General features: G+C 40.9%; 1 protein-coding gene across 1 annotated transcript; it reads left to right on the top strand.

Annotated features, from left to right (window-relative positions):
• Positions 1-2,475: 2,475 nt before the first annotated feature.
• Positions 2,476-15,874, top strand: LOC119656092 (esterase E4-like). Its single transcript, XM_038062401.1, has 9 exons — positions 2,476-2,705; positions 2,767-2,910; positions 2,983-3,322; positions 7,201-7,403; positions 7,473-7,635; positions 14,983-15,161; positions 15,224-15,383; positions 15,446-15,572; positions 15,641-15,874. The coding sequence occupies exons 1-9, from the start codon at positions 2,511-2,513 to the stop codon at positions 15,819-15,821; spliced, it is 1,692 nt and encodes a 563-aa protein (XP_037918329.1). The 5' UTR covers positions 2,476-2,510; the 3' UTR covers positions 15,822-15,874.
• Positions 15,875-21,820: the final 5,946 nt, after the last annotated feature.

Genomic DNA, 21,820 nt, shown 5'->3' with positions numbered 1-21,820 from the left:
CGCATTTTGGTGGTGATATTGCAAGGCAAGATAACCAAATTTAATACTCCTCGACTACTTTCTAAGGGGTAGTTTGAAATCATGCGTCAAGAATTTCAGAACTTATTGACAGAAGTATTCTGGAAAATTACGGATATGTCATAAAACGGACCCAAATGGTAATTATTATCTTCGAAAATTGGTATAATGAAATCTTATGGTCCAAACAAAATTTAAACCAGAAGAATATTGGGTCATTTGTTTTGGCCACCTTTCATGAGTATCATCAGCGAAACCCCGCCATCGGGTGCATTTAATGAAAATGGTACCCCTCATGCACACTCCTGAGTCTCAGATTATTTCACCAAGTTAAAGATGGTACAGGACAGTACTTATATTTCTTGCCCCTGGTTGGTTACGTTGAGTACACTGTCTATGGGATCTCTGTGAAATCGGTGAAAGCAACAGGGCTTCATTGATTTCCAGTTGAACTCTGCAGACAGAAGAGCTGAAAACAATACATAGTCAGTTTTTCAATCGGGTTCTTGCAAAGGGAAGAGCACCATCTGATTGAGAACCACCGAGCCAATGTAGAAAAAGAAAAGCAGTCCAGCATAATTATCAAATCTCCGTCTGGTTCCATGAAGATTTTTGAACGCATTCGTGAAAACTGTATTCGTAGCATCGTTCAAATAACAGTGAACGAAGCCGGATTTGTTCAAGAATTACGAAACCGCTGATGTATTGCACGATGTTCAATATTCAATATTTTGCATCATTTTCTATCCCAAAGTCAGCCCGAAGCCAGTACAAAAGCCCGCTCAGCCGCCGCGACTTGTACTACAAAGAGTGATAATGTTAGGTGTTTTTTGGAAATATATCATATTATATCACCTTTGTAATGGGAATGTTAGATAGATCTATAATGGTTGGTAATTCGATGTTTGGTGAAGTTGTAATGTTTGGTAATATTTGGATCGCACTAGTTGATGGTAATGTGATATTCCACTTTAAGGTGATACCACTTTTGTAATACTAATGCATTACCTACATAGTGATATTATATACATTATCTACCTATTGAGAAGCATTGCCACCTCTACATTGCATTTCTGGATCTAGAGAAAACCCTTTATCTTGCGTAACATGGTCCGAAACTGAATCTAAATAAAATAAAAAAACCTTAATGAAACAGGCAATTGTGCCGACCTATTGAGAATTGAATGATTTGAATATCCTGGATCAATGCCATTAGCTAATAGTGAACTGCGTTATGATCTTCATGGGCATCACTTAACGTCTCAAATCCAAAAATTTACCGCAATGTCGTGCACCCTATCGACTTCGATGGTTTTCAATGCAGGCCGACTATAAAAGACAATGACAGTGGGTCTCGTGGTAAAAAAGATAAACATTTTGTCGGATGAATGCGTACGACGCCATGATCACATTTAGAATATGGATATCCGCGATCAAAATGCTGTTGTACCGATTGTGGAAAGATTGTTAAAGATGTAATCCACGTTGACGAGAACTTCCTTACCAAGATTGGCCTGAACATAGGAACCAACTAAAAGGAAGACCGAAACAACGTTGGCTTGATAGGCTGATGAAAATTTGAGAGCCTCTCAACTTAATTCAAATCTGGCCAATGACCGGGAAAATGACGCAAGTTGTTCTAGCTGCGTTTCCGAACGGGGGCTGATGAGGGAAAACGAATGAGAAATTATACTGATTCGCTAGTCATTTGGTACTGATTTGATGCTGTTTTGAAACCACGATACTCGTAAAATTAGGAAACATGTCCTGGGGATGACATAACAGGACTTGGTGACAGTCCACCTTCCCAAAGTCGAATGTACTGTATAGGGGGCGAGGTTGACACGAACAAACACAAGTGTTATCAAGGTTGTTGTTGTCAGAAAGGTGTATAAACTTTGTGTGCACAGTGTAGATAGGATGATAAGGCTCTTCGAAATATTATGGTTATGTGAAAAATAAATAAAATAAGTAACAGGAGGCGAAGGGGCCTCGCTAAATCCAACAATTTTTTGTATTGAACCTGAAGCTGAACTGTACTGCTGGTTGCGAAGTTAGTGATTTGATTTGATGTTGGTAGAGGGTCATAGGCAACTTAACTTAGTGTATGAAAAATTCTGTTTGAACAGTGGAATCCTAAAAAAAATCGTAATGGAAAATTCGGAAATCAGCCAGCTTTTTCCATTATTATTTGTTATTGCATTCGTGGAAGAACCTCAAAAGTCAGATGAGTTGTAGTAGAGAATACTTTCATCTAAATAATCACAACTAAAACTGAGAAATATGTAAATCTAATGGTGGCCCCAACTTTGCATATTTATAATTAGAGAAATAAGAAATGATTAATTGCTTTCAAATTAGTGATAAGCTAAGCGTGACCCAGAATAACCTTTCATCTAATCTCTCCCAAAAAGTTGACGAAACTCAACTCATTCCCAACTCTAATGGTAGTATTTCTTCTCATTCTGGTCTGAAAACAATAATTTGCTGCAATGCGGATACTTGTGTCACTTTCGGTTATAGTAGGCACTTGCATTTGTGTTTCAAACATCGAGCCCCCGAAAATTGTTCTACCCCATGGAGGAGGTGTCGTTGGCAGTTATATGACCTCAGTTGGAGGAAAGGGCATATTGGCTTTTAGAGGTATTCCATATGCCGAACCACCAATCGGAGATTTGAGATTTCAGGTGAGTGAGCCCGTCGATACGGATATTTAACTGATAACACTGTGTTGTGGTATCTTCTCAGGCCCCTGAACCTATAAAGCCATGGGTGGGCGAAAAACTCACCAACAAAGACCCAAACGTCTGCATCCAGATAAATCCCTATGAACGTAATTTTACAGTATTTGGAGAGGAAGATTGTTTGTATTTGAATGTGTACGTACCGCAGGTAATGTTAATAGTTTTAAAATTAAATTTAAAATTCAAATTCAGATTGGATATTGAAGGTGCTTGTTTACAGAGTCCAACCAATTTTCAACAGTTACCTGTAATGGTTTATATTCATGGCGGAGGCTGGGTCACTGGCAACGGCAATTCTAATGTTAACGGTCCCGAAAGACTTCTAGATCATGACGTCATACTAGTGATTGGGAACTACAGGCTTGGTGCACTTGGATTTCTCAGTACCGGGACGAAAGATTGTCCTGGGAATAATGGATTCAAGGATCAACTTTTGATATTGAAATGGGTGAAGCATAACATTAAAGTGTTCGGAGGTGATCCAGACGATGTAACTTTGTTTGGTGAAAGTGCTGGAAGCGTTAGTGTGGCTTATCATATGTACTCCCACGCATCAAAAGGTAATTTTTTTTGTATTGAAGGAACTAAAATTGATTTAAAGAATGGGGAGCAAAGTGTCAGCGAACAGGCCAATGCACTTTTAAATTGACGAAACGCATTTTCAAATCTTTTCGATCTTCGATCTTAATTTACCTTTGGGAATACATTTAGGTAAAGTTTTTTTAGAAAAATCGACTTAATACGCTTTTCATTTAGATATCATTGGAAATACAGATTTGTAAAATGCCGACCAAAGATTGAATAAAATGGCTAACGACGCCCTTAAAGAAATAGTCAAAATATTTTCGGTTGATGACTATGTCAGCCACTTTCGAAATAAAGTTGCTATAAACTAAGCACTTCATGATCTCTTCAATTATCAGCCAAAAATGAAATCTTTACTGCTCTTTTGATTAACTATTCAAAGAAAGAAAAATGTTCAACTCATGGTCTGATATACTTTAAATTTTCGTTAAGAAAACGAGTAAAACCAGTGCTGATTTTTTCAAAGGAGTCAATTTGGAGTTTTTGTTACGGTAATAGCAACGAACCAATGAAATTGTTATTTAATTTAGATTAATTTCAATTTAGAGTCCTAGGGAGAAAATTTGGCCCGTGGTGAAAATTGGGTGGAAAAACGGGGCCCCAGGGAGAAAATTATAAGGGTCTGTATCTGTATCCATTTTTTCGTATCCCCCCGAATATTGTAAACGATGATAGCGGATTTGTATTTCTTTTGGATCTGACTGGTTTGGAAAAATCTGATGAGGATCCTTGGCATTCAAGTTCTTCGGTTCGTCGTTCTTTCTCATGCTGAGCTCATTTAAACTACACTTGAAACCAAAATTTTATAGAAACCAAAATGAAATAGGTAACGGCTAGATCATGGAAGAACAAAAAAAAAATCAAAGCATGTACAAGGGGTCTAATATCTATGACAGGTAATACAATCCGAAAGAGAGAGAGGCAAAGACTTCGGATTGCATTCTCACTCAATACTCCCTTCGCCCTCAGTTGGGCCTATTCTGGTTAAAAACTTCGTTTATTAATTGCGAGATAGCAATTTATCTTTCCCTCTGTGGCGGTAAGGCAAAACCGGTGGGTATACTCGTATGTGTGATTGCGAGACTAGTTGGATTGACAGGACCAACGTCTTTTTGGGAACCGTGGCATCTTTTTTTTCACTCCACAGACAATACGTATGTGACTGGTCGGTTGCATATGTTGCATTACAAACCCGTTAACCCTCGCTCGCCAAAATATCCATGGGTAGCATATCTGCTGTCATACTTGTTGCTTCGTCAGGCCGTTTTTTCACTATATGATTTCTTCCCCAATGCCTTGATAGGAGCTGCATAAAGCGGCAGCAGGAGTCGACAGGTTTGTCTTAGGCCACCTGCATCCCTGTTTTTTTTTGTTGCTGAGCTCTGGAAATTTAAGTTCAAGTTTAGTCTCCGGTCAATCATACATATATTTATATATGGTTTCCATTCAATATCTGGTAGGGCATGCCGCATGAACTACAACTACGCGTCATCGTACATGATCCACTCAAAATGCACTGCAACTTCTTCTAGAACTTCTCGGTACCCTGGTACCGATACTTCCCTTTTACTGTGCACAGACCAGCGTTCTCCCATGACACGTCGCAAACAAGTGTTGACGAAGGCTTAGAACTTTTGGGTAACAATGGTTTTGTCACTTTTTATGTGCTACCCTTACATAGCAATACGGAAAGAACATTATCACAAAACAGTCTCAACTTGATGTTGACGTTGAGATTACTCCGTTTTTAAGGTTTTGTTTGCAAAACAAAATCTTATTAGGTTTTAAATACATATTAGGTATTTGAGCGCTGGTTCTGAATATATGGTTTGCTTGCCTATCCTAATGTTGATGGAGGTTTGCTTTCTTCGTTTCGTGATTATAATTACCTCAGTTTTTTGCTTGACGATCCTAAGATCATACGACCGAAGTCGGAATGTAACTTCCAAATTTGACTCGTTCGTGATGATTTCGACCTCCGTGATATGTTGTGCAATAATAGTCATTCCATATCATTTACAAAGCCAAAGAAGGTCACGTTTTTAAGGAGTTGTAACGCTAAAATGCTTTTATATGTGATTATTCATAGGGAAGAACAGAGAACGGATCCTTGTTTGACCCCATAGGCCATCCGATACATTTAAGGTTCATTTTCCGGATCGCAGTACAATAATTTTCTTTCAGGAATTCTGCTGCAATACACGCCAAAAATTCTCTGTTATTTTGTCGGTCTATTCGTTTGTCTATCCATCTGTCTGCTTACCACACGTGATTTCGTTTGGATACGGCGTTTTCCAGAGACTCTGGAACTGTGAATCCACACGCAAGGGTTTATTCTCAGAAATTTGAAACACGAAAAACTGAAAAAAGAATCCTATATAATATCTAGGCATCAAAATACTGAAATCTGCACAAACAAAACTAAAAATAGTATGTTATCTTGCTATATTTTGCCAATCTACTATTTGTTAAGAACCCCTTTAAAGTCGGCTATAGTATAAGTCATAATATGGAGCTTGGATTTGGGAAGGTTGGAGAAAATCCTACCATTATTAATAAAGTTATATAAATCAAGGTTTTATCTTATGTGTAAACTTACTCCAACCATACTAAACTTTACGAGTTAGGTACAAATGTGCTTATGTAAGCAATACGCAAAAACTGTCAGACCTGAAGCGGCGTATTTTTCTTATACTTTTTATCAATGTATTTTAATACCAGTTGTTTCGTTTCTACTGAGCAATTTGTGATATGGTATTGTATGCTCCGGGTACCTAAATAGCTCCCCGAAATGATACCATGTACCACCTTTTCCTGCGAACATCCATACCGCAAGGCATGCCCGTGACGACCCTATCATCTGGCATCGATATTTTGGCAAAAATGCCCACACCACCCCAATCAAATCAATCAATACACACAGACGCTGGTGGACATTTCTATTTGCTCTGGGTTGATTTCGATACTCACTCGCAACTACCTGGCCTGTAACCTTCGAATGTCGGGAAGACAAGAATCTCCTCCTATAAATTACCTTGCCAGAATAGAAAGTAAATACACTGGGCAAGTGGCTCCTTTCCAGTAGAACTGTATTTCAAATAGGCATCTCTACTTATTGAAAAAAGATCTCGAGCTTTTGTACCAAGCGCATATATTATACTTTTTCGCCACAAATCTCTGATTGATGTTGAAGACATTACAGATTTGTGGACCTCAAGGAAAGAAGAGCCTTGTGAGATATGGATCGCTGAGACATTATCCCACCCATCTTTCCAGTCATAGCCTAAGTTACGACAATTGGCTCCAAGGGAGGAGACTTTGGGGGTGCGATTGACAACGTGTTACGTCCTATCTGGAACTTTTTGACAACGTTTCAATCTGGACTGGCCCGCTTCGTGCACACGGGAATGAATCGGGAGAGCAATATCAGGATGAAACCGTACCTTATGTCTTAAGATACATTTACTCGCTCTGATATTACTGCTTATAGTTCAGGAAAGTGCTTTCTTATTGGCAACAGCAGTTCTGATAGAAACTTCACTTCAAAGATGAGCACTATAACATAGAGACACAAGCTGCCATATATATAATACTTTGGTAAAGGGCCGACAACAGTTACCTCTAGAAAAAGTGTAACCTCAGGATTTGGCAATGTTTATCTTGATGTCATGGGTAAATTGCTATCTTACTTAATTATTTGAAGTTTTCAATCTACAACTCGAAAGGATAGGGATAGTAAGGCCCAAAGTAAGATTTGTTTTTCTACTGTTGATTCTAATAGTGTTTCTTATTTGCAAGACAACAGAGAAAAACTTACTTAATTTCACGATTTCTCCACAAAACTCTGTTTCAGGTCTCTTCCATAAAGCCATCATGCAATCTGGAAGCATTTTCAGTGGATGGGCCGTGGTTGACTCTTCAATTGCAACACATCGAGCCTCCAAACTTGGACGTCTCATGAATTGCACACATTTCGAAGATAATTGGATGGAAATGATCGAATGCTTAAAGAAAAAACCTGCAGCAGATATTGTCTTAAGTGTAAAGGAATATTTCGTGAGTGAATAGCTTTTGCATATATTGTGTAATAACATTAACGAGTAATCTATGCTTCAAAATTTTTAGGAGTTCGATATTGACCCAGTGATAGCTTTCGCCGGTGTGGTAGAAGTAGATCATGAGGGATCGTTCCTATCTAAGCATCCAAAAGATATTAATCCTCCTCCCAATGGGGACATACCGTTAATTATTGGTGGAACAGCTGACGAAGGTGTTATCAAATCAGCACGTAAGTATTCCGCAGTAATGAAACAATATGAAATATATCAACATTAATAGCAAGCCTAATGTTAAGATGAGGTCAACTTTTTTCTTGGTATTAGCGCAAAGCAATTTGAGGAAGCATCTGGATGTTAATATCGATATATGCAGGTGTATTTTCCAATTTTGGACAAAATAGTGAAAGTGTTGTTATTGTGTCAAACGCCATGAAGTTCGGTGCCACTGTTTGCAGGACCAAAGCTTCCTAGATAGATAGGAACAACGCTTCCTAGATGTAAAATACGATATTATCAACATTAATTGAAATAGGAAAATTACGATGGTTTATTCAATTCGACTCTGCTTGTCTCCTTCTCCGAATCCAAAGCAATTCAGCCAATACAAAGGATCAGCCAATACAAAGGATCAGCCAATACAAAGGATCAGCCAAATAGCAAGAAGATGTTATCAGCGTAGTCGAAGTGTTTGAGGAAAGATGTTATGGTCCTTTGAACTCCTCTGTATACGTCAGCCAAGGCAATGTGATAATGATAAGAAAAATATGAGCGACGAAAACACCACTAGCTCATCCCGCTTAGGACTTTAAACTATGAAACTCTGAAATTTGACGTCATGCAGCATGTGACTGTTTGCGACATCATATTCTGAAAATGGCTTTTGGTTTCTACGGAATGCCCCTCCTACCGAAAGCATTCCAGAGAAACCCCTTGTTGATGCTGTCGAACGCTTTCTCGAAATCAATGAAGAGCAGGATTACATTAACTACTATATTTGCGGACCGTCAAGGTCTTTGGTTTTACTTCACTCGAACGTTTTGAAAATGTAGTCCGTATCTGTATGTTGCGGTGGTTAGCCATATAACACGAAAAGGATGGAACCTCACCGGATATTATACTATTCAAAATTGCTGTAAATAGCTCCTTCCATTTCTTCAGCTCATCAGTATCATGGATGAGAAGTGTACCGTTTACGTCCCTCACAATATCGTCAAAAGGCTTATGACCACCTACAAACTTTGTGTCTTTGCGGCAACTTAAGCTTCCTTCAACAACGCAATGGTGCAATTCAGTTTCACGTAGAGTACACTATAATGTACTTCTCAGTATTGGAGGTTCGCAATCTACTTCAACATTTTCGCAGTCAGCCATGTTCTGTCATATGCTTTTTCAACGTTACCGATAGCTTGATCCGCGTTAGAGATACATGCACTTTCGATGGCAGCTCAATAGTACCGAGAACGTAACTCTTTGATTAGTAAATAGTTGTTCCCACTGCCGGACGATAGCAAGATCACGCAAATAGACTTTTGTGAATTTGGGGCCCAATGATTTGCTCTTTTTGAACAGACGCAGTAGCAATACCTATATGTAGGCAAGCGACCACCAAACCATGATTCCTTACGAGGCAAATGTCAGCACCTTCACATAAACCGCTACCTAAACACTTTCACCTAAAAAACATTAATATTTGAGAGTGTTGGACAGATTGCGATCAATGGGAATGCCTGTTTTACTGCGTGTGTGGGAGTTGTTTTCATTTGTGTACCCCTTGAGACGCTCCTTTAAAGGGTTTATTATGCCCCCTCCTCTGAACAAATGTGGGATAATTTCATCATCACCATCACCATCAATGGCGCAACAAACGGTATTCGGTCTAGGCCTGCCTTAATAAGAAACTTCAGACATCCCGGTTTTGCACCGAGGTCCACCAATTCGATATCCCTAAAAGCTGTCTGGCGTCCTGACCTACGCCATCGCTCCATCTTAGGCAGGGTCTGCCTCGTCTTCTTTTCCTACCATAGATATTGACCTTATAGACTTTCAGGGCTGGATCATCCTCACAGCGTAACCTATTGAGTCAGATTTTAGCCACCACCGGATGGTCATGGTATCACTCATAAATTTCGTTGTTATGTCAGCTACGGAATCGTCCATCCTCATATAGGGGACCGAAAATTCTTCGGAGGAATCTTCTCTCGAATGCGGCCAAGAGTTCGCAACTTTATGTAAGAACCCAAGTCTCTGAGGAATATATAAGGACTGGTAAAATCATTGTCGTGTATAGTAAGAGCTTTGACCCTATGGTGGGACGTTTCGAGCGGAGCAGTTTTTGTAAGCTGAAATAGGCTCTGTTGGCTGACAACAACCGTGCGCCGATTTCGTTGCTGTAGCTTAGACGGGTGTGGTTGAACTGGAGCATTTTCGTGTACGAACACGAAAAGGAAAAAACAGGACTTAGGTATACTATTTCAAATAATTCGCTAGTATTATTCGTTTTATTCGCATATACGGATATTTGGGGAACCACTTATTCCCTTCATCAGTGCAACGACGTATATAGTATACGTATCCCTTGGAGCTGACCGGATAGATAGAAGGTATTATCAAAAATCCCCATTATATCGATTATAAGTGCCATAGCCGTTTATTCGTGAATGATATAAAAAGCTCTTTTCGAATATCATTTTTTGCATAAGCATAATACGCTACGCTACCGAAGCGTTGTTAAATCCATCATCTTTCAATATAACCAAAACATCTTACTCTTCTACCTACCTTATCTTCCAGCATTTTGTAGAATAACATTAAGAGAAGCTTGACGACAGTTGCAACGAAAAAATCCTACAATAAACCAACTAGTCGTATTTACATGGTTTAAGGAACATATCTTTCTAGCTATTGGTAATCTAAATATAATAAAAGGTATTTTAAGAAAGCCGGTTTCTAGAAATTACAGGAGAACCGCTGTTCACGTTGTTGCTCTTGATTTTTGATTACCTCTATTAAATGCCCGGATAGCTCAACTGAGCGCAGGGGTATCATAGCGGAAGGTCGCAATTCAAATCTAACTGGTCACTGAAGGATTTGTTATCGTGACTGGATGTCGGATACCAGTCGACTCAGCTGTGAATGAGCAACTGAGTCAAATTAGGGTAAATAATCTTGGGCGAGCGCAATGCGGACCACATTGACTCCTACAGTGTACTGTAGTATACCGTTGCAGTCTTGAACGAAGTGCTCTAACCCTCTTCAATGCCCTGATTCAATTGGATTGTCGCGCAAACGATTATTTTCCGAGTTATCACAATCTCGACAGATGCCGGATTTTACTTAATACTAGCACTAAGTGCCAAGCATTTAGGCTCGGACGATCCTATCTACTTAAAAACTAAGGGGACATTGGTGGTGGTGGCCGGTGGTAGGTCAGTGGGAGAATCCGTCGAGTACTCCCGGCAACATCGAGCACGTAGGTTCATCCGCTCCACGGCAGAGTTTGGATGATGTATTCGGAATTTGGACATAGTATTCTGTATCCACCGCTGGACGTTTTCCAGGTCGGTCTTCTTCCACGGCAATATTCCGAATGCATAAGCCAGTGAAGGGATAGCGTATACATTCAGCATAGCATCACTCAAATCACCAACCCACCATCATGGTTTCCTTGAAGAATTCCTAGGTTCTTGTAGAAGTCCGGCATGCGGCTCGTGATGACCTTTGCGGATGGCTTGGATTCGACACTTGTCTAATCCAAACTACATTCGAATATCACGGCTGAATATGTCGATTATTCGCAACAGACTTCTAAGATGGTTGTCAGTACCAGCATACACCTTGATGTCATCTAGGTACATCAAATGTGTCAGTTCACACTTAGCGCGTAGGCCATACTTTATTGCAAAACCATGCCCTCTAGCATTATTCAGTAGCCATGAAAGGAGGTTCAGTGCCATAAAAAACCAAAGGGGACTCAACGAATCCCTCTGGAAGATGCCCCTCCGTATATGGATGGGCTCTGAGGTATTAGCACCCTCAGATGTACGCACCGATAAGGTGGTATGCCACCCTTCCATGACTGTCGCCAAAAACTTTATTAGTTTCGGATCAATGCGATACAGATGTAGGATGTCGATTAGCCAGGTATGCGGAACGCTATCAAAAGCCTTGGCATAATCGATATAGCAACTGAAGAGGTTTCTTTGGCCTCTAGTTGCTTGTCCTACAACTACCGAGTCGATAATGAGTTGCTCTTTGCAACCCCTTGACCCAACTCGGCAGCCCTTCTGCTCCTCGGACAGAATGTTGTTGGTCTCGAGGTGCGCATTGATCCTTCCACTAATAATGGACGTGATGAATTTGTAGAGGGTTGGTAAGCAAGTGATCGGTCTTGTGTCTGCGGGGTCCTGCACCGTGTCCTTCTTAGGGATAAGGTAGGTAATCCCCGCAGTGAGGCAAAGCGGATATTCTTCCGGCCGACTCATGACCTCATTTATACTGCGTGCCAATCGACTGTGTACGCTGGTAAATTTCTTTTACCAAAAATTATGCGCCCGATCCAGACCTGGGCCCCTCCAGTTCTTCGAGATGTTTATGGCTCGTCGAACTTCCTCTTCGGTAACACCCGCAAAATTCATGCCAGGTGTATTGGCATGGCGGGTGCCTTCGGCGGTGATCCACTCAGCATGCTTAGCATGCTGGGCAGGTAACCCCCAAAGTCCACCCCAATACTCTTTCGCTTCCGTCACCGAGAACTGTATTGTCTGGGCGCTCTGTTGGGATTCGTTGAGAGATCAGAAAAAGCTCCGCTGGTTCCTCGCGTATATTGCCTTCTGGACACGTCTGGAATAACTTTCGCCATACCGTCGTAACCGATTGCATATGACAGAAAGTTTCTGTTTTAGTGTGTCCAGAATTTCAACAACGGGTGTCTCACAGGGGATGGCATAGTTCCGGTAAACCCTCTGCACATTATTTCTCACCCGTCGGCTGGCATTGCCAGTGCTGATCTGAATCAGTCTAGCAATGTCCTGCCTTAGTGAGTCCCGCCGACGTTCCAGACGAATTTTCCATGGTGGATCTCTTTTGTCACTCAAACCAATAACACGAAAACGAATCTTCTGACCATTCAATCTGATAGCCGCAACTGCACCACAATACACAAGTGATTGTAGTTGCAGTAGCGATATATCAGCACACAGTCGAAATGCAATCTCATAATTGAATTGAGATAGAATTCCCGGAGTCGCTGGAGATGCATAGAGCCTGGGAATACCTGGTCTATGCAAAGGATCCATATCCGAGAATTCTATACACGCTCTTTGGAATTCGTCCCGAACCTCAGCGGAAACCTCAGCTGGACGGTGGAGAAAAGTGCTTCGGCGAGTACTGAAACTGTTACCTGCAGTGCGGCGTGGTGTTGTTGATGCCGCCGCCTCTACCCCCACCGACTCTCGGTCACCAGTTTCCCCGATGACTTCAAGTCGAACACGTTCCCTGATGGTGGCCGGGATTGTGTCGCTGCGAGTGATGAAGCGGTACTGGTCTGTGACTCGCTGCACAGAGTCACGTGCGCCAATTGCGGGAAACGCTCGATGAATCTCTGGTGCAACAAGGGGCGGTAAGATGTTGTACCCGCCCCCGCCGTTATTTCGTAGTAGGAGCGGATGATGAAGAGGTTCATTTCATCAGTCCATTTCATCCGCTTCCTACGCGAACCTGCTGAAGTGATCGCCACAGATTGTGGAGAAACAGCTGCAGCAGGCGGAGCTCTGCTCCTGGTCGTCGTGGCACCTAGACGTCGAACCGCCCCACTACTAGTGGTTTCGACGCCGTGCTGTCCATTACGAGAGCCCGACCCAGTCACCAAGTCAGACGACTCTCGCCGGTTATCCGTACCGGACCTTCTTCTCATTTTTGATGGTGCATTTTATCCCTAGCTGCCAGGTGTTGAGATAGCTTCCTCAGTGAGTAATCTGCAAGACTGCAAAGTTTCTGCACTTTCGTCACCTACCCCCTGAGACGCTGCGGTGGCGTACAGCCATTCAGACTGAATCTATCCATCCCTCATCCTTTCACAACCGGGATTAGGACCGGCTTCGGCAGAGTTCGGCGGAGTTCTAACCCGCCTTTAATCATCTGGGTCGACTTCACTGACCTCAAATCCCCCGAAGCTCGGTGTTCCAATCTTCCTACAACATGGAATTGCGTGACCCTAAGTAATTTCCTCATTGCCATTTTGCCCATTTTTACACAGCTACAAACTCGATTCTTTATACTGCTTTGTTACCCACAAAAGAGGTGCTCGGATCGGCCTCGGACGGACCATTATTTGAGGGCTACTACAGATTTAATCGCTACTATTTTCGTAATCTGGCTAACGCCCAATGAAGGGAAAACTTCCTTACTATGCAAACAACACCAACTCACAACAATTCGATAGAGAATATTAATGGCCACTCGATCGCCATCAAAAGGGCATGTATCTCTCATGTTATTGGGGACGTCTTAAAAGGACGTTACAACACCGGGTCGACTGTAAAAACGTCATCCTTCTATACCGACCACATCAACACCTTTTGGATTATTATGGACCAGTGTGCGTAAACAGTGAGTGCATTGCAGGGTAACTAATAATTATTATCAGAGCGACAATGTGAGTTGAAAATAGCGAGAGTGTACAGAAAATCTGCTTATTTTACTGCTTGGCTCATTACAAAGGGATACTCATCAGTTGGGATTCTTATGTATCGCACATAGACTGTGATTGGCTTGCCGAGCCCTCAAAAAACTTGTCAAAGTCGAATGTAAGTTTCTTAGAAAGCCTTACAGGGGGTTTAAACTCGGTGTGACAACTATGGCATTTGAGCGTTGTTTAACAAGCCAGGAAACCGGAAGCTGGATGCTTCAGATATGAAAGGTTTTGTGTACTCCTTCTGTAAAAATATGTATGCATTTGTCCCATTAGTACATAGCACGTAATATAATATATACATATATAATACTCTCAAGTGATATCGGCATTCAAAGTCTTGAATTTGCAACGAAGCGGCAACTTTGACCCATTATAACATTCCTAGTAATAATGCGATTTCCACCAAGCTTGGTAGGATTATGCTCTGTGTTATAGTTTCACACTGCTGCGATTTCATGATGCGAGGATGAACTTAAGGGGGTTTTCGCAGACAATTAGTGAAAACTATAGTAATATACTATTATTAATTCTATTTGAAAGGATATCGGTTTGGAGGGTATTTCGGAGCGTAGGCACCATATAACGGCACCCTCTTGATTTTTTTCAGATTTTTCCTTTGGGTAGTTTCTGAGAATGGGTGCGTTAAAGAGATGATCAATTTCGACCCTTTCCAACAAATGTCAAAACTAAGACCGCCTTCGAAAAGTGCGTAACTGATCCTACTCCTCCACGTAATACATTCTTTTATATGACAAAAAGCAGTACTTTTTATTAATAATAGGCGATATTTTGTTAACAACTATCGATGTGTTTACGTTTGTATTAAAATATAAATTTAAATATATTAAAACACTATTTATGTAAATATGTCTCGTCCATTTTCAAGCAATACTAAACTTGTTGAATGAAGAATTCACAAGAAAGTTTTATGAAGTTCTACCAATTATATCGGGATACAAAAATAAACCAAAAGATATTCTTACGAAAATATTGGAACAAATTGACGAATTCTACTTCAAAGACGGTCATAACTGGTCAAAACAAAATCACCAAAATTTGACGAATGTACGTCGGAGAGCTTTTGAAAAAAACAGTAGAATGCTATCTAAAAAATATTTTCATCGTAGTTATTTTCTGATCAACGCTTCAACTTTGGGATGGATAAGTTTTTAAGGAGAAGATTTGCTTCAAGTAATGCAACCGATGGGAAGACTTTTGTATACCTCTTCGATCACAGAGGCCCTAAATCAGCAAGTGAATTCTTTCATGGGGGTCAGGAGTATTATGGTATTTTAAATAGGCAAAATTGACTTTATGTAGTTTTTAATGCTCATTATCGCTCATCTTAGGGGTCTGCCATACTGACGACCTGCCCTACATCTTCTACAATAATTTCTCGAAACTGAAGGGTGACGAAAATGATACAAAACTGAAGACTCTAATGCCGGAACTGTGGACAAACTTTGCCAGGACTGGGTGAGTTAAGTTGAATGTAATAAATTGTGTTATTAATATTATTTATATCTTTCTGATTTTCATTATAGTAATCCCACTCCGGAAGGAACGCATCTGCCTTTGTGGTTACCTGCAGAAGGATATCCTCTTCAATACGCTCACATAGGAAGCAAAAACTCTGAAGACTGGGTTGTTTTGCGAAACGAGAAAGGTTTCCTGAAGGAAAGAATACAATTTTGGCGCAAACTTGAAGAAGAATTTGATATTTAAATGTATGTTGCATGTGCATAAAATTATTCTAAACAAAGGATAAAGAACAAGCAAAAAAGGACTACCTTTTTTAAATTAGCAATTAAAAGGTGCGCTATTGAAGCATCAGGGGATATTTTCTGAATTTTTTGTAGATACAATTCAGTTGACAATATTATCTGATCCGTTGACCTGAATTGGCTTTTACCAATTATAGGAACTAAAATCTTTGCATTGCCACCTTTGCTTTATACTGATATGTGTGCGATGCTTCAACCATACATAAGTTCCATTGTTGATGGTTTCTTCCAATAGGCTTTATTTCGCCTAAAGTGAAGCTAACACTCTTTCTCTACTTCTGTGCTGTTTTTGTTTTAGCACATATTCGATTCCATTGCATGATATATTTGGCGATAGAATTGTCCCCAATCCTTAAAATGTGACCTACCTACCCCTGCCTTCTAACTAACATGTATCAATATATGTATTATGTACATGCCAAAGTAGCACTACGCTTGATTTGAGGTAAGCTAATGAAAGCTTGAAGATTCAGCTCAGTCTTCAGATACATATTTCAGGATCGCAGACAAAAACCAAAATTGAATTTAGCGATGGTAGAACCTCGAAAGATATTAAATTTATGGAGTTATACAAATTATTTGATCCCTTCATGACTTATCAGGAAAAAAACTCTAGTTTTATTGGTATTTATCTTCATGTTAACTCACCTCGAATCTTTGAAATACAAAGCGATACAAGAACGAACAGATATCATCTGCATGGTGAGGAGTCTCAGAATTTTTTCTCCGGTTACGAAAGGACAATTGTTTCACCCAAGTAGTGAGTGCCTCTTGTTATAGTCCGCATCCAAGGCTCCTTTCCTTTTTCGCGCCTTCCACTTCCTCTATCTAGAATAAGTAGATCAATTATGTGGTATAATTAGAGCGGTTAGCCCTAATACCGTCACTGAACCTATATATTGAAGGTAGGGATTGCCTGCTTGTCTTTCTTTCCTGTGTCTGCTGAGTAAGTTACTTAGATACTTGACATTTTTCCGCACCTTGTCAACTTATCCTTTGATTGGGAGATTTATCTATAACGGCATATGCATGTTAGGAGAAGCAGTTTCTCTATTGATCCTGAACTTGAAACTCTTGTCGTAAAACCTTGTTTTCTGAACGTAAGACCTTCAAGCTTCTAAGTTACTACTTCAATACTTGGTGTTACCAGTCTTTCTATGGAGTCTCTACGATACCATTATGGTACGCTTTCACCTTCTACGGAAAATATCTTCTGTCAAATATACATCACCAATATCTTGCAAGATTTGTGAGCACTAACGATAACTTTTAGCGATTCCGACACGACTTCGTCAGGCCTTGGGGTCTTGTTATTTCAAGGGTGCTTGCAGCTTCTTTAATAAGCGACTGCAGCGTTTTCTTGAATGCCGATTCAAGTTACACGTCTACCATTAGTGCCCACGAAGGATCAATAATCGGACATTAGATGACTGTACTGAACCTGCAACTGGGTTGCCCAAGGAATATTTGCATATAGTCATCACCGGAGACAAAAACTGGATCACGTACAGATATGAGCTCGTCTTTCTTCACTCCCATTTTGTGTCGCCAGGGAAGTTCCTCTAATTGATTTTTTTCCTACAGTATATAGCATGTATTTTCAATCATTAGCCCAAATCTAGTTCTGGTCGATAGCTAAGTTGACGATTAGCAAAATGAGCAATTCATTTTTTTTAATAAATCAGTAGGTGTAAAAGGCCAAAAAGTAACCTTTTGTGAATAGGAAGCGACATCTGATTCGGCGGAATAAGGTATCATGGCTTCAACTACAAAATAACAATGACTAGAAAACAGTCGTAGCTTATATGAAAAATGAGGCTGAAAGTTGGATTTTATCGGAGCAATCTACTTTGACCTTATAAGGGAGTTGCATTCGAAACCTTACCCAGATATTGAGAAGTGAAAGTATGAAAATCACCATCACGATAAAGTTGATAAAAAAAAGTGTCAGCACCAAAAAGGTAGGATTGTCTAGAGAATTGGGATGGACCAGCGTTGTCCCTGGAGTGATAAAACAAATATGGTACATAACTCCTCTGGTAAGTGTTTGAAATAATAAAAACTTGTGTTTCCTATTCGCTAGTGTTGATTTTTATTTGCAAATACCGATTTTTCGGGAACCACATGTTCCCTTCATCAGTGCTAACAAGTTTCTGTTGGACTTGTTCTAAGTATATCTACCTGCAGCTCAAATGGCAAATGCTAGTTAAACCCTTCTTCTTTTTCTCCGGCTTTTTGGACTTAACTTTAGTTCAACCATCAAACGCGAAGCACCTTCCTGTTTGAGAAAGAGGGGGGGGGGGGGAAAAGTCCTTATAAGGTGATTGGCCGGATAGCTCCTAGGAGAAGGGCCAACTCTACCCAGACTACTTGTATTTACTATTAAGGCGGCAAATTGGCGCTCCGCTAAGGCAGTGACTTCACTGTGAAGGTTTAGGTTTAAAATTTGCTCGTCGTCAAAGGCACTAAAATAGATAGAGATATGTGGGTTAGCAAATTGAAAATTTCGATTTTCCTTATACTTTGGAATAGGTTAGCATGTCTCAGAATCGGCCTAGTATTCCGGCTACGACCTTTTCTTTTCGTCAACAATTCATGATTGCGTTCTAAAATGTACGAACGCTCCTTGACGACTTGATCGATAACACCTTGATCGGACATGTGATTTTGTTCCAAGGCTTTTAGGACCATAATGACGACGGTGACAGGTTCATGGCTTTCTGGGCTTCCACCAGCTCACCATATTGTTCTACCAGATCTGCTCCAATCGTTCACATCGCGATGAGCAGTAGACTAAAGAGTTGATATCCGGGTATGCAAAAACGAAACAGAAGATTTCGCAAATAATAGCTATTTTGGTGATGCATGCCTCGGCTATCAATACACTCAATCAGGGCAAGGTTTAACATTCTTCAGGTGGGACTTTCCACCGCTAATATCCGCTCTATATCCTGCTATTAGTGGAAAATGGTAAAGGTGCATTCCGCCTCCGATCCTTCTCCTTCTTGGTACTTCTTTCATGCGTGCCCAAACGATGTGGAGGACCATGACTCATAACATCTACACTTAAACATCTCAGCAACGCGGATTACATTTGTTGGCTTTCTTACCGAGCCATGCGCTTTGACCAAATAGAAAGGGAGCAAACCGAGTCAGGCTGAAAATATACAAAACAAAACCGTCGTTCTCAGTTTCATCGGTCATGCACTCTTATCGTTAACATTAACGGACAGAACATCGAAGGCGTCGGTGGTATCAAAGTTGCGGTCACCCTCTTTTGTATGGGAACAGCACATGGAAAATAACCACTTTTGTTACTCAAAGCCGCCAAGTCTTCATAAGCTCCTGTCTTCGCCATATCATCGGTGTACTGTGGCTGAACAAAATCTCGAGTGAAGAGCAACGTCAATACACGGTAAATGCATCAATTAGAAGGCGGAAACAGAATGGGGCAAGTTACATTTTCAGAAAGGACGATAACTCCATTACTGGATAATGAATGCACTATCCTTGAGGAACCGACTAATGAGTCGGGAGGACCTGTAGTTCTTTGTGGTCGACGTATCAACGAACGTCTCAAATCTAAAATTTACCGTGGAGGAAAACGTTATTTTCTCGATCTCGTTGCTCCAGATTCGAATTCTGGTCGTCATGGATGTATTGTGATTGTCTTTTTGCTTGTCCCTGCTGTAGTAAGCATATCACTTGCTCAGCATTAAGTGTGATAATAATGAAACTGAACCACCGTCTCATTGAAAATAAAATTTGGCAAAAAGTAGCAATAACAACGAATAGACTGTGTGGGTGCCCTACACCCGCCAAGAAGTAAACAGGACCCAAACAAGTAGTATTTGTAGAACTCAAATACGTTTTTTTCTTCAATTTCTGCAGTGTTTTGATATAAGAAAGTTGGTCGACCAGCTTGAGGTCGTTGCTTATTTGTCGGTCTGCTTTACCAATATGAACGAAATTTTTTGGATATGGACAATGGAAACAAGTCCAAAGTGGAAAGTTGTAGAGGGCGTAAACTTAGCAGAGGAGGAATGGGGGATACTGGTGTAAAGTTTATAACACAAAAGAAGCCGAGAGTCCATAGGACAAGCAATGGAGGGAGTGCAACGTTTGGGCTTTCAATCGGGTTCACAAACAAAATCCCAGAAGGTGAGAGCAAATGTTTGGACAACTGTGAAGGAAGCATGTAAGGAAGGAAGCCTATTCCGGATGCAATTGTTGATGAAAACAGAGTTACCTCTCTTACTCTGAGATTCTGCGGAAAGTCGAAGGAGATCCAATACTAAACGGCCTAGGAGGCAATGTCACACGGATCAGAAGAACACAGAAGCGGAAACTGCTCCTGGAGGAGCTTCGAAATATGCAGGACGAAAGGGCGCTCAACTACCAAAACTTGGTTGGTAGATCTTTAGGCCAGGAGGTTACGGTCAGGCAATTGACCCACGACATAACTGGTGGTGGTGGTGTGCAGGGACCTTGACGAGATCAAGACGAAGGAGGACATATGAAAAGGATTGGTGTGGTAATTTTAAATTTTAGACGGTAATGTCGACGCAATAAAGAACTTGCAGAACGTATACGTTAGCAAGCAAATGCAATCATCAGCTTGCCAGGTGCTTGAGCAAACAAGTTGCTGAAAGTTGGGGTTAAGATTGGATAGACTGTCTGTAGGATTTGGGAGAAAATATCTCCTACTATATGTTTTAAATGTCTGGACTACGATCATATAGCCAGATCTTTCACAAGCAAGCGCGATAGGTCTGATCGATGCAACTGACGTTTCAACAAAGACACCTGGCACAAAATTATGAGAAAGACCCTGAATGCATGTTTTGATGATAAGGGTCACGCCGAACAAAGCGAACAATGGCCGCTGTCTAGGGGGGTTGAGTAAATAAGCTTTATTTAGATAAACCTCAACCATTGTGAGAAGGCACACGATTCAAGAAGAAGGAATTATTGCCGAACGCCCAATTCGGATTTCGATCTGGACATTCGACAATACATGCAATAACGAAGGTAACGTCTGATATTTGCTGGCGGATTAACAATGATGAGTGCTTAGGCGCTTGCCTCATAGACATGGAGAAAATCTTTGATACCGTCTGGTTGGATGGACTGATTTTCAGGCTCCTGAAGAATGAGTTTCCCAGTCACCTCGTAGCGATGATGTGTAGCATGCTGTATGGCAAGTGCTTTGTCATTACGGACGGAAATCTCACTACTAACAGAGAATTTCATGTTCTGAATGGATTACAGCAAGGGACAGTGACTGCGCCTACACTTTTTGCGGTATTTGTCGGCGAATTGTTCAATTCTTTCGATTTTAATAAATCTCCTAAAAGGTCGTTGGTTGCCTTTGCTGACGATCTGATAGCCTACACGGTGCACAAGAAGGTAACTGAGGTGCAAGTTGAACTTCAGAAGATGTTCAATGATATTAAGTTCTTCACGAACAGTTGGCGGATGAAAATCAATGCGCAAAAGTGTGAAACGATTCTGTTTCGAAATTCCTTGGCGTATGCCAGTAGGAACTTGAAAAGGAATTGGAGAGATTTCCACATTGTCGCGAACGAGGATAGTTCTGAGCGCATTCCTCATAAGAAGTGCGTTAGATACCTGGGTGTGCGTCTTGACGAGCGTCTCCAATTTAACGAGCACGTTAAAGTCGCGCTAGTGAGCGCTCGCAAAGCATTCATGTCTCTTTCAAGACTCTTTTATCCTCCACATCTTAGCCGGAAGGTTAAGATTATTTGCTATCTTACTTTGGTTAGACCGGTGCTCACCTACGGGTGTGCTATCTGGTTTAATTTGAGTGCTAGCCAAATGGAGAAAATAAGGATCTTTGAAAGGAAATGTCTGTGTGCTTGCACGGGGCTTAATAGGACTGCTTCGTCAAACTATGAGCACTATGTAACTAATGAAGTG

The sequence above is a fragment of the Hermetia illucens genome, chromosome 4 (genome assembly GCF_905115235.1).
Source record: "Hermetia illucens chromosome 4, iHerIll2.2.curated.20191125, whole genome shotgun sequence".
NCBI lineage: Eukaryota > Metazoa > Arthropoda > Insecta > Diptera > Stratiomyidae > Hermetia > Hermetia illucens.
This window is presented reverse-complemented; position numbering and strand designations above follow the sequence as displayed.